The sequence below is a fragment of the Sitophilus oryzae genome, unplaced genomic scaffold (assembly GCF_002938485.1).
Source record: "Sitophilus oryzae breed Bouriz unplaced genomic scaffold, Soryzae_2.0 scaffold_1660_pilon_pilon, whole genome shotgun sequence".
NCBI lineage: Eukaryota > Metazoa > Arthropoda > Insecta > Coleoptera > Curculionidae > Sitophilus > Sitophilus oryzae.
In genome coordinates, this window is record NW_022146348.1 from 1,470,802 (window position 1) to 1,484,268 (window position 13,467).

Below are 13,467 nucleotides of genomic sequence, written 5' to 3' on the forward strand. Positions count from 1 at the left end.
TTACAACTTTTGATTTTTAAATGGCACCGTCGGTATTTTTTTACTTTATTCGATAGAAAATGACATATCATGTGTCAACTTTTGACATTCTCGCTTAATGAAAAATCGTATTTTAAAATTCAATCTAGAGTGCCAGGGCTATGTTAAAAACACTAATTCTTAATCAAGGAGCCTTGGAAAAATAGATTTGATCGTCTAATGTTTTTAGTGTCTTGTCCTGGCCAGTTAGAAAATGCTGAAATCTTATTTTTAATCATATCTCAATTTTTTCAAACGAAACGAGGGTGGCTCATTAGCATATTTGGAAAAAGCATTTTTTTACGAATAATTTGATACCACACACTTGGTATTTCGAGTCAAAATTTCGTTACGAACCGCAAGTGATAATTTCAAATAAACCATATGATGTCAAAAATTGACATATTATATGTCATTCTATTCAGAGTGTTATTTTCTATTGAATAAAGTAAAAAAATACTGAGGGTACATTTAAAAATCAAAATTTTTAGTAATTTTCGGTGAAACGGGAAATGACCGGAAATAATTGAATACGTCAATCGATCCTAATTTATTTCATATTCTAACATACCAAATCTCGTTTTTTTATCTGAAAAAATCAAATAGTTATAGGGATGAGCGACTTTTCAGACGCACCCGGTATTGAAATCTACAATTTATACATCGTAACAAAAATAAATTCAGTATTATATTAAAGATTCAAGGTATTAATTATTATGTTTCAAAATTAGAAGGTATGTTATAAGTTTTAACTATTATAGGAACATTAAGAATTGACTGTGCCATTATTAATGCTACCCATTCGTAATAATATCGCAACCTACGAAGAATCTTCTAAAAAACAACAATATTTTTCTAGTATACGGTACACAAAATCTTTATTACTTATTTGAATATCCTCATATATCATTTATCATGATTAATTTCAACGTTAACGAACTGAAATATAACATTGTAAATAGGGGCGGATACAGAAATTTATTTTAGGGGGCCCAAATAAAAAATAATGCCAAATATGCCTTTTAGGGCGCAATTTTTAACCCAAAAGCCTAATACTTAACCCAATTTACAGATTTTAGGAGGGGCCCGGGCCCCATGGGCCCCCCTCTGTATCCGCCACTGATTGTAAACCAGCTGAAAACAGTTCTACTTAAAATAAATATTATTTACTGTAAAATAAATGCTAGCTAACTACTTGATGATAGATGTAGATATGTCTAGGTCGGTCATAAATAACCACAAATTAATAGAATTATACATGTTATATTTATAATTATAACTCTCTCTTTCTCTCTGCGATTTTTCTCAATATTTTCAATTATATAGAATTATCTTTCATTAAAACTATGTATGGAAGCAATTATTAAATACGCACAGATTTATTAAGATTGCATTATTAATCACAAATATTATTAAATAATATACCCCCTATACCGGGTGTTGCATCGTCGGACGGGACATAGGAAATACCATGTAAATTTTAATGAGGTCAATTATTGGCTTCCCTAATTATTTTAGAGAATAATTCTATTTGTTTATTGAAGAGCACTAAAATCCACATTCAAAAGAATAACTTTAGATATTTTTGATTAGCTCGTTTACGAGTTATCGCCGATTTCTTTTTAAACATTTCTCCTTTTTTATGGCCCTGTATTTACTTATGAGCACCAGTCAAGGTAAAAGATAACTGTCAAATGAAGTTGTCATTTCAGAAATTTACCTATTTAGTGCTTTATTATTATTGAAAACTCATTCCTACATCGGAAATCTTAAAGATGTATTAAAAAGTAATCAATTACAAGGTTAATTATAGTATTATTACAATATTCAATAATTTATTAATTTAGGTACTATTTATTAAATTGTTAGAACTTTAGGATTTAAGAAGATGTTCAAATATTCCTCCATCGACTGCTAGACAATAACCCAGGCGATCATAAAATTCTCTTCTTACATTTGCTAGTTGGTAAACTGAATTTCTATTGCATTCGGCAGAAATAGCATTTTTTAACTCGTCTAGATTTGGGTATTTTTTATACTTGGATATCCTGTTTTTTAAATGGCCCCAGAGAAAGAAATCATTTGGCGAAATATCAGGAGACCTTGCTGGTCAATTTACTGTATGATTTAGGCCAATAACGTTTCCGTTAAAACTATTGTCTAAATATTCCCGAACAGCCAGGGTACTATGTGCCGGGCAGCCATCCATTTGGTACCAAACTTCCTGATTTTCCCTAACGGCATCATGTAAAGCAGGTAAAATATGATTTTCGAGTAGTTCCAAATAATATTCTGCATTTAAATTTCGCGTAAGAAATAATGGCCCGATAATATTGTGTCGGAATATCCCTGCCCAAACATTTACTTTCTGTGGATATTGCGTCCTTGTTTCGACAAACCTGTGTTGGTTTTCTTTGTTCCAACATCGATAATTTTGAACATTGGGTTCATTATTTAAGGTAAAAGTTTTTAAACATTCCCTATCCTTGTTTGCTCTTTCCATCATATCAAAACAAAACGCCTGCCGTCGTATTTCGTCCCCATCTCGTAGCTCTTGGTGCTTTTCATATTTGAAGGAATAGTATTTATGTCGTTTCAAAATTCGAAACGCTGTAGTGTGATCTATTCCTATTTCATCCTCAAGTTTCCTTGTGCTGATCTTTCCATCGTTCTCTTCCACGCACAATAAAACTTCCAAGTCGGTATCATTTCTTGCATCTTCTCTTTGTTCCTGTCTTGCTTCACATCTGCAGTTATTTATTAGGGTACCTTCTCAAATCTCTGGATATTCCTTGCGATTGTAGATTTTCCAGGTATCGGTCTATTCGGATACAGAGCAGCAAACATGTCCGACACCTTTTGATAACTATTTCCTTGATAATACCATTTAATCATCAATACTTTTGCTTCGGTAGTGTAATTCATGGCTAATATTTTCGATATAGGTATAAGTTTTTAATAATAATAATAAAGCACTAAATAGATACATTTCTGAAATGACAACTTTATTTGACAGTTATCTTTTACCTTGACTGGTGCTCATAAGTAAATACAGGGCCATAAGAAAGGAGAAATATTTAAAAAGAAATCGGGCGGTAACTCGTAAACGGGCTAATAAAAAATATCTAAAGTTATTCTTTTGAATGTGGATTTTAGTGCTCTTCAATAAACCTAAATAGAATTATTCTCTAAAATAATTAGGGAAGCCAATAATTGACCCCATTAAAATTTACATGGGATTTCCTATGTCCCGCTCGACGATGCAACACCCGGTATATTAAAAGCTACAAGTTAGTTTTAATATTATAATTGAGGAGCAGACTTACTAAATGCATTTTTTAAGATTTTCAACCAAAAAGGTGGCATTGCAAAGTACATACACAGAGTAACAATATGATGCCAGAAACGACGACGTGCTAAATACATTTTATCCCATTCGAAATGGCGAAAATACTATATACCTTAGATTTTCTATGTGCTTTATTCCATTGGCGGTAGACAAACAGACGTATGTCCTTGTGTGCTGTGGACATACTGCTGTTTGTTTGTCATTGCCAGATGAACAGTTTTTTTTTGTACTACAACTTCTCTATTTTTTGAATAATACTAGGTACTTAAAATAATGAATGGAACTATGACTGTAGTTGACTAGACTGTTGTAGTACCATGTAGTTGGGGATATGGACAGTCATCATCATCCTCATCAACAACCAGCCTGAAGTGTCCACTGCTGGACGTAGGCCTCCCTCAAATCTTTCCGCTCTTCTCGGTCCTGTGCCACTTGGATCCAGTTTCCCCTAAATCTCTTTAAGTCATCTGATCTTGTCGGAGGTCTGCCTTTGTTTCTGAGAGCATCCTGTCTTGGCCGCCATTCTAGTATTAGCTTGGTCCATCTATCCTCCGTTCTTCTGGCAATATGCCCAGCCCAGTTCCATTTGAGTTTTTTAAGCAGATATATAGCATCTGTTATTCGTGTACGCTGTTTTATAACTGTACTGGGTATCTTGTCTCTTAGAGATACACCAAGCATTGCTCTTTCCATAGCTCGTTGGGCTACACGGATTTTTTCTATGGACTTTTTCGTCTCTGCGCCATATGTAAGTACTGGCATAACGCACTGATGGAACACCTTCCTCTTTAAGCACATTGGTAGATCTGATTTTAACACATATCTTAGTTTGCCGAATGCTGCCCATGTTAGTCCTATTCTTCTTTGTATCTCGTGTGTCTGGTAATCGCGACCAATTGTTACAGTTTAGGGTTGGAACCTTTGGTGTTACACAGCAAAATAAAACACTAAATCACCACAATACACCAAAACACTTTTACACTTTTTTGTTTCGCTAACCATGTTAGCATCATCAGCAGATGATTATAAACTAAAATACAATCTACAATTGGAGCGTTTATATACTCGCTCAGTGGGCACAGAATGGGCGTGGCAAGATCTAGCCAACCGAGTCAGAACCCACCGAGCGTAACAGTTAGATTTCCGCCAGTAGAGTAGTAGGAACAAAGAACTTGAAGGAATTGGACCGTTGTCTCTGTTCATACTATCTTTACATTTATTAATTCTGATGCTTTCATATGCATCTAATTGCCTGTAATTTGAGACTTGTTTAATTAATTGCAAGTTATTAAGGATCTATACAATGTTCTTTATCAACAATATGTTCGGCAACGCAAGATTTATCCGGTCTACCATATCTTATCTGAGCCAAATGTTCTTTAAATCTAGTTAATATTGATCTTCTAGTTTGCATATTTCTGATTACAATCTTTACAAGAAATTTCATAAATCCCGACCTTTCCAGTAGAGGTGTTTTATCCTTTGGATTACCTAATAATTTAAATTAAAAACAAATTTTAAATTACAACAATATACAGAACATATTGTTGATAAAGAACATTGTATAGATCTTAATAACTTGAAATTAATTAAACAAGTCTCAAATTACAGGCAATTAGTAGCATATGAAAGCATCAGAATTAATAAATGTAAATATAGTATGAACAGAGACAACGGTCCAATTCTTTCAAGTTATTTGTTCCTACTACTCTAGTGACGGAAATCAGCTTGCCACGCCCACTATGTGCCCATTGAGCGAGTATAAAAACGCTCCAATGTAGATTGTATTTTAGTTTATAATCATCTGCTGATGCCGATAACATGGTTAGCGAAACGCGGGTCCAGTGTAAAAGTAAAAGTGTTTTGGTGTATTGTGGTGATTTAGTGTTTTATTTTGCTGACCAATTGTTATTTCGATATTAATAATACTTGTTCTATACTTGCTCCGTCTACCAAGACATTTCTACTAATAACAAGATTGGTTATTAGTTTGGTTTTTGAATAATTTATGCGTAGTCCAATTTGATCTGACGCCCGTTTAAGTGTTTCTAGCATATTTTGTGCTTCGTGTATTTTGTCTGTAATCAGCACCAAGTCATCAGCAAAACGCAAGTTATTGAGCATTTCCCCGTTAACATTAATGCCCATATCCTCCCAGTTTTGTCTTTTGAACATATATTCTAATAGCGATACAGATGCTGTTGCATGGTCGTATATATATTTTAAAAGGTTAGTATAACGGGTATCTATACGACATACGGCTAGGGCCTTGAATAATTTGTGTTGATCGATAGAGTCGAATGCCTTTTCGTAGTCGACAAATATTAAAATGAGGGTTTTATTATACTCAACACATTTTTCTATTAGGGACTTCACCACCAACAGATGGTCATTTGTACCGAAGTACGATCTAAATCCAGCCTGTTCTTTTGGTTGATATTGTTCTAGTTTTAGCGAGAGACGATTTGTGAGGATTTTTGTGAATAATTTGTACGTGTGGCTCAGTAAACTAATAGACCGATAGTTGGTAAGGTTTATTTTGTCCCCTTTTTTATTTAATAGGATTATATTGGCATTATCCCATTCTTATGGCGTTCTTCCTTCGACAAGACATTTGTTGAATAATATTTGCAAAGCCTTGAGAACCTTTTCTCCTCCTTCTTTAATGGGACAGTGGTAGCAGAAAAATAAAGAGAAATTTCACGTCTAAAAGACATTTAACAGTTTTTTTCAATTTTTTTCGATATCATCAAAACTAGATTTTTTCACATGTATGTATACTATTTTTATGATTTTTATCCATTTTTCAAGTACACTAGTTTTTCGAGTACACTAAGTTTCTTGCAAAAAGCGTGACAGTTTTTCTTTGTTTGCCAAAATTTGGAAGAATGGACAAAATGCATTTAGAAAGTCTGCTCCTCAATTATGATAAACGTATGGTAACATATTTAACAAACTTAGCCCTTAGCCCAAACAAAACCAAGAAAAAAACTTCTAAGAAAAATAGTAAAGTCTTTTCTCACTCCGAGTTAAAGTAATCTTTAATTAGGGGGCCCTATACAAAAATATATTGCATTAAATGGGAGTGGGGTTTTGAAAGGGTCAACATATGTATATTTTTCATTTTACTAATTGAAAAATACACTCGCCGGCACCAAAAACGGACACCTTAAAATTTTCATGTATTTTAAATTTAATATATTTTGTTCTAGTGGGCTGATTTTGATGATTTTTAAGCAATTGTAGCTGTGTTATTTGACTTTTTAGTATCTCTTTCTAAATTAAAAATGAAAGTTGCTATCTGTCAATTATACGAGGGGAAACGAAATGTTGATATTTTGGTGAAAGTTGGCAACACCCTGTGGAGTATGTGAACAACGAAAGGAATTTAAAATCACTTAATCATCTAGTTGTATCTTTCCTCAGTAGTTTTTTGATTGATCTCAATATTTTTTTGGAAATATTCGCATAACATTTTCCGTATTATTTACATAAAAACGATGCTCTTGTTTTTGGTCCTAGTCAACAAACCTATAAAATAGTGTTTATGATTTATGTAATGTCACTTTCGTTGAAAAATCATATTATATTATAGTCTGTTAGGCAGTTACTCTAGCAAATATGGTTTTAAGTCCAGGAGTTGATCTCTGCCATGATCAATTAAAGCAGCAACAGCCGATACTTCAGAATTTAATACTATCTCTACTAGAGTAAACGCCAATAAACAATAATAATGAATTTTCAATGACAGTGATATTACAAAAAAATAAAAACACTGTTTTATAAGAAGTGTGGTGATGAGGACCCAAAATCAATGCTAAAATTGCTGTAACTCGTTACTGTTTTCCCAAATGGCACAAATGTGCTTAAAATGGTTATATATAGTGTTATATAACAATTCATGATAAATATGTACTATTTTTTAAGTGCTTTATAAACCCTAATACGATAGTTATAAACACGAAATAGGCGCAGGTTTATAAAACAATATGCTTATTTAGAAGTACGTTAAAAACTCTCCGATTACGCTTACAAAATAATATTGAGTAGGTTACAAAATATTTATAAAACTGTTTTATAAAAGATTTATAAATATTTTAAAAATAACATATTTGTCTCAGTTAAAATATTTTTGTAGCATGCATCTGCATTTTTATTTTTTAGTTATCAAGAATAAAATTATAATATCGTGAATTATATTTATAGTGACCAAGATAAAACTGATTTTAAAATGGTAAAGTACACATATATTCAAAACCTGATTATTTTTTATTCATTTTGCTTATGTTATTTATTTTTTGTTAGCTACCCTTAGACACAAATATGTTTAATATCAAAAATAAAATCTTCTAGTTAGAAATACTTGACATTTTAAGTTTTAGAGATAAAACCACAATTTTAAAATATATTTTAAACTCTGACCACAACCAAAGTTTCCGGTTAGTGCTATAGTATGTTTATAAGGTTTCCTAAATAACGTTTTTGTATTTGGGGGAACACTTTTGTTTTTTAATCGCTTTATAAGAATTTTAATTCGTTTCTTTAACAGCAATTATAAAACTGTTTTCTTAGAGTAGCGGTCGCGGCTAAATTATTGCGAAGACCAAATTGTTTTATAAATCAGTCGTAAAAACAGCTATAAAACATGTCGATAATGTTTTAATAAACTAAAATGCATATTTTTATAACTGTTTTGTAAATATTTTGTAATTGTTTTAAATTATATTATAAATCAATTATAAAATATGTCTAGCTCAAACATAAATAGATGTATAAGATTTGTTATATAAACGTTCCTGAGCATATTAACGAATATATTTATAAAAATGTTTTATAAATTAGTCGCCAAAACATCTATATAACAAAATAATAAAACTCATTTGTCTTTATGATAAATTTGTGTTCTTTGCGTTTATTATATAACAATTCAGTGTATGAGATCGCTTTAATAAATCGTATATAAAACACTTCACTCTCATAATCATTTATTGTGCTACTTGGGTTATTCAAAAGCAAATATGGAGAAAATAGAAGAAGGTACTAAAAATGCAAATAATTTAGTCACAAATTAATTAAAAAATCATTAAAATCGGACTAGAACAAAAATGTTAAGACTTTACTTAGACAACCGAATTTTAACTGATTCCGTATCGATTGCCCATCATACCTAAACGTCATACTTAACCCCGCACAGGATGGAATACCAACTACCCCCCCAACAACCCCAAGTGGCGAACACGCCCGTCGCCCCCGCCTCCGGCCACCCCATTGCCGTGGGGGTGATGCAGGGCACGCTCACGCACGTCCAGGCCGGCCTGCCCAGCTCCAACGGCACGCAGGACGTCCAGGAGGCGCAAAGATGGACGCAGTACCAACAGTTGTGGAGACAGCACGTCTATATCAATGGTATGGCCGATTCTATGACTAGATTTTTCTTGCTGGTGGAGGTGTAGAATTATTGATTTTGTTTATATTTTGTCTTCTAATCTCTTCGGTATAAAGCGCAGGTAACAGTATAATATTATCTGTGGTATAAAAGTACAAGTCGATCATATTTCAAAAAGTATATGTTTTACTATACAGGGTGTCTGAACTGTATTCCGGAAACTTCGGCAGCATATTCTGCAGATAAAAATAAGTAAAAAAGTTCGTATAAATGTATGTCCCTAAAATGCTTAGTTTCGGAGATACAGGGTGTAGAAGTTTCATTTTTATTTCAATTTTTTCCAAATAATTTATGAAGTGATCCTATTTGTGGGGGGCTCTGTTAGGTTAGGCTGTTTTGTTGAAGAGTAATAATTTTTCGTTGGTACTTGTATAAAACTACTGAGTAAAAATATATACATTTAGACGTTTTTTACTTAAAAAAGGTCTCTTGATAAAAATCGCTACGACTAATGGTTCTCGAGATATTTTGAATCGAAATTATCAATACTTGTCAACATTGACATACATTAAACATGTTTGCCAAAGAATATACCTAGCTAGAAATAATGGACTCTGCCATACTAAAAAATGGTCCCTAGAAGCGCCATCTATTGAGTAGGGCTTGTTTTAAATGGAACGAAGCGCGGGCTTTTTATATGAGCGTATTTATTGAATTTTACTCTAAAATAATTAAATTTGCTTATTAAATCTTATTTTTTACACAAATTCAACAATACTAATAACAAGTATCATTGTGATGTGTAAAAAATAAGATTTAACAGTATAATTTATACAATTATTAAATAAAATTAAAGCCAAACCGGTGTAAATATTATTTATAATTTTAAAGTTTTTATTTATAAGTCAAATATTTAAATATCGTTTATTATAATAAAACAAGACCAACGTAATACGCCCAAAGTTTTGTAAATGGAGTAAATATAAATAGGTACTTAAATGATGGCAAAAATAAAAGACTTACATTATATTTTTAGGGCCACAAACAAAACGAATTGTCTAATTAAAACACATATAACAAATTATAGTTTGGTTTGGTTTGGTTTGGTTTGGTTGGTAAAAATTGATAATTATTTGATAATATTATGATTGGCGCTATGAGAACGACAATATTTTTTGAGAATTGACAATAGTATGACAATAGCCGTTGGAAAGTATGGAAACTACAAAAAAAATTCTGATTTAACGCCATCTGGCAATAACTATTAACAACTTCTTAACCTAAAAATTAATTGCACTACCACCTAGCGCCTGAGGCTGGAACTATTTTATTTGAAATTTCCGTGGAAAGGTGGAACCGGTTTTGCTATTTCACTTTCCCGCCCCGACCGTTTTAGAGAAAATTACAAAAAACATGAATATATGGTTGAAATTTTTTAAAGTCCTAAAAATCAAACCGCGTTTTCAATCAAAATCAAAGCCTAGAGTATTTTTAACAATGAGCTTTTGAGTTTAGTAAGTTAACATTATACGAACTAAATTTTTGCGTAAAACGTGCAGTTTTAGTAATATTTTTGAATGAACTGTTAACGTAAATGCGTTCAGAAATAATTGGCTATTTAGCAAGCAGTTAAAAAAGTGTGGAACGTAAATTATGTATATTGTTTTCATTGTTGAGTTTTTTGCATAAATTTATTTCTGATTATTGGCTCCATATATTATTTTAAAAAATATATTTTGCGAAATAGCAGAACTATTTTGAAAATACTAGTATATTTATAATAAGAAAATGTAAAGCAGACTAATATCGGTACATATCCAAGGAAAATATCAAAAAAACTATCGTTTTTGAGCTTTCAGTCAAAATTCTAGTTAGATGAGGTTGAATTCGAACTAAATAAACAAATCCTTTGTAAACGTAAGCTTATATTCTACTAGCCAGTAAATAATTGTTAGTTTTAATGTAAAATTTCTATCTAGCAACAGTTAGTGTCCGACTGAAACAATATTTTTGAGGCCTAAAAATATTGTTACAAAAACCATAAAAAGTGATGTTTTTGTAGTAAAATTAAAGTCAAACATTATTATTATGATAAAATCTTTAAAACACATATTAACCATTCAATTTTCGGACAAAAGACAAAAAAATTGGCACCGGGAGGCACGTATAGCCGCCCATACTAAAATATGTTAATATCTCGAAAACTGCGACTTTGACTGATTTTGATGTTATTACAAATTTTGTTGCAAATATTATTCCTAATCTTAATTTGAAAACCGCGTTTCGCTAGCTACTGTAATTTTGGAGTTACGATTTTTTAAAATTTTTAACCCCCTCCCACACCCCCTTACCAACCCCCCACCCCCACCAAAAACTAATGGCCAGATTCTCGGGTGCGACAGTATTTTTGTGCCAAATTTGGTTAAAATCGGATCAGCGGTTTTTGAGTTATCGTGTTATAGACTGACAGACGGACAGACAGACAGACAGACACCATGAAAATATTAAGGACGCGCCGACCCATTCACACGGCGTGTGGCGCGTATTTTTTGTTGCAGGCTCGGCGATCCACGCGCCGTGTAACTGCATATATACCCGGCCGTGGCCCGAAGATCGGCCTGCCGACCCAATCACACGGAGCGCGTCGTGAAATTTTTTGTTGCAGGCTCGGCGATCCACGCGCCGTGTAACGGCATCTTTATAACTATTAACGGTAAAGGAGTATCTATAATAGTTTATAATACTCATCGATGAATAACATCATTTGAGGTTCCAAGACGTTTTTTGATTTGTTTTCTATTTAACTATATGATAATTCACATCCTATATGAATGGTATGGATTATGAAACATCAAAATCTAGTTTTTACTATAGTTTTATTTATGACTATAAGTAAATGTTCATAAAATGGAACGAACTACTAAAAGTAACATTATACGTATATGTATCTTTAATACTCATCAGTGAATAAGATCATTTGATGCTTAAAAGCGGTTCTTTTTACACTTTCAGTTTCTTTTAAGTAAATGGCAAGGGAAGAAACTTTCTCTTTTAAAATTATACGAATGGAATAAAGAGCTGGTATTATTATCGACGCTTCCTGGGCAATTACTTTTTTAATACCAATTTTTATAAGCAGTACTTAAACGGTTGATATATTACTCGTTTTGATAGCCATTTGACTAACACAAAATGTTTATATCTAATTTCCAATTTTCTATTATTTTATTCTTTGAGAGTTTCTTTATTCTTCTCTTCGTTGTATATTTTGTGTTTGTTGGCATTAAAAAGTGCGTCAATTATTTTACTCATTGAACTTATATGGAATTATTACTCTGGGATTGGGATATTCTTTATACCGTGCTGGCAACTGTTACTCTTGGGTCGGTATTTACATGTGTGGAAGTAAATCGCATAGGGATCTTATTAAGTCGGAGTGAGAGAAATGCGACGGAGTGCTGTTGCGGCGTTGCCGGCACGCCTTTCCCTATCAAGTAAAGCAAAATCACGATCGCAAACCGCTTATTTTTAATAGACTTTTTTTTCGAAAAGATAACTAGATAAAATCATTAGAAATGTTTCTGAGCATCTGAAATGGAATTATAAGGATATCTTTAAGGTGTCATTTTTTATAACGAGAAAACGTCAGTAATCGCGATAATTTAAACTTTTTAACACATAACACGCCATAACTCGAGAAACACTTTAGATATTGAAACAATGTAATTATTATGTCTTTATTTTCGAGGAAATTTAGTCCAAACTAAGGAATATTTTGCTCGTTTGGTTTGGTTTGGTTTGGTTTGGCCATCAAAATCTTAAAATTAAAGAAGTTGTCTAGAAATGTGCTACAGTACGGATATAGTATAATCTTTTATCTTTCATTTACTTCTTCATTTGTGTAAAAATAGCTAGCCAGTTTTACACAAAACGTTAAATGCCGAACGCTTATTTTGCTACTTTTTCGGACTATGAGGACCCTTTTAAGCAATTACTGCTAAATAGTATTTTCTTGAAATTATAAAACAACTTTGAATAACAGAGCACTCATTAGTTATAAGATAAATAGAAAAAAATAATTTTTGCCTAGATTTAGCAAATTAGGTGATAACTTTCAAGGGGAAACATTGCAACCAGGCTTCTTACCAGCTGTGTGTCCGCTAAGATTAATATTACTCGAGACTTACTGAAAAGTATGTTTTGGCAACTGCAAAGAAGATTTTATTCCAAGTAACATACAGATCAAGTGACGCAGTTTCTAACATTGACCTTGGATTTTTTCTGTTATTTTTAAGCCGTCGACATCTGTTAACATCTAAAACAATTTACACGGAGATAGTGCCAGAATGTTTCCTATCACTAGATGAAACATTAAATTATTTAAATGTTATTTATAAATAAAATGCTTTCAGTTCAAACATAATATAAATAAATAAAAATGTATGTAAAACATTCATGTATACAATGAAGGATTCTCGATATTACTGAGATGTTAAATAAAAGATGTAGTCAACCACAGACAGTATTTTTTCAATAGGAATGTAGACAAGGTAGACAAGGTATTGGGATTACCGCTAGATGCAGCAACTACAAGGTATAGCTTTAAAAACAAATTTAACATAACTATACCAGGAAGGGAAGACTGGATAAAACGTGTATCCATTCAAGCTGAGGCAACCTGGTATACAGCCGACTCAAGAACGTCAAGGCATGG

At 32.4% G+C, this 13,467-nt stretch overlaps 1 protein-coding gene across 4 annotated transcripts in view; it reads left to right on the forward strand.

The window, feature by feature from the left end:
• The window catches only part of LOC115880890 (hepatic leukemia factor), a 290,548-nt gene that overhangs the window by 141,199 nt on the left and 135,882 nt on the right, over window positions 1–13,467 (forward strand). For 3 of the 4 annotated variants that reach the window (XM_030898216.1, XM_030898217.1, XM_030898214.1), the window contains exon 2: window positions 8,562–8,773. The exons of the other annotated variant lie outside the window; for it this stretch is intronic. In XM_030898216.1, the coding sequence (XP_030754076.1) occupies window positions 8,562–8,773 (212 nt within the window). The remainder of the gene's footprint in view (window positions 1–8,561; window positions 8,774–13,467) is intronic. 4 annotated transcript variants of the gene reach the window in all.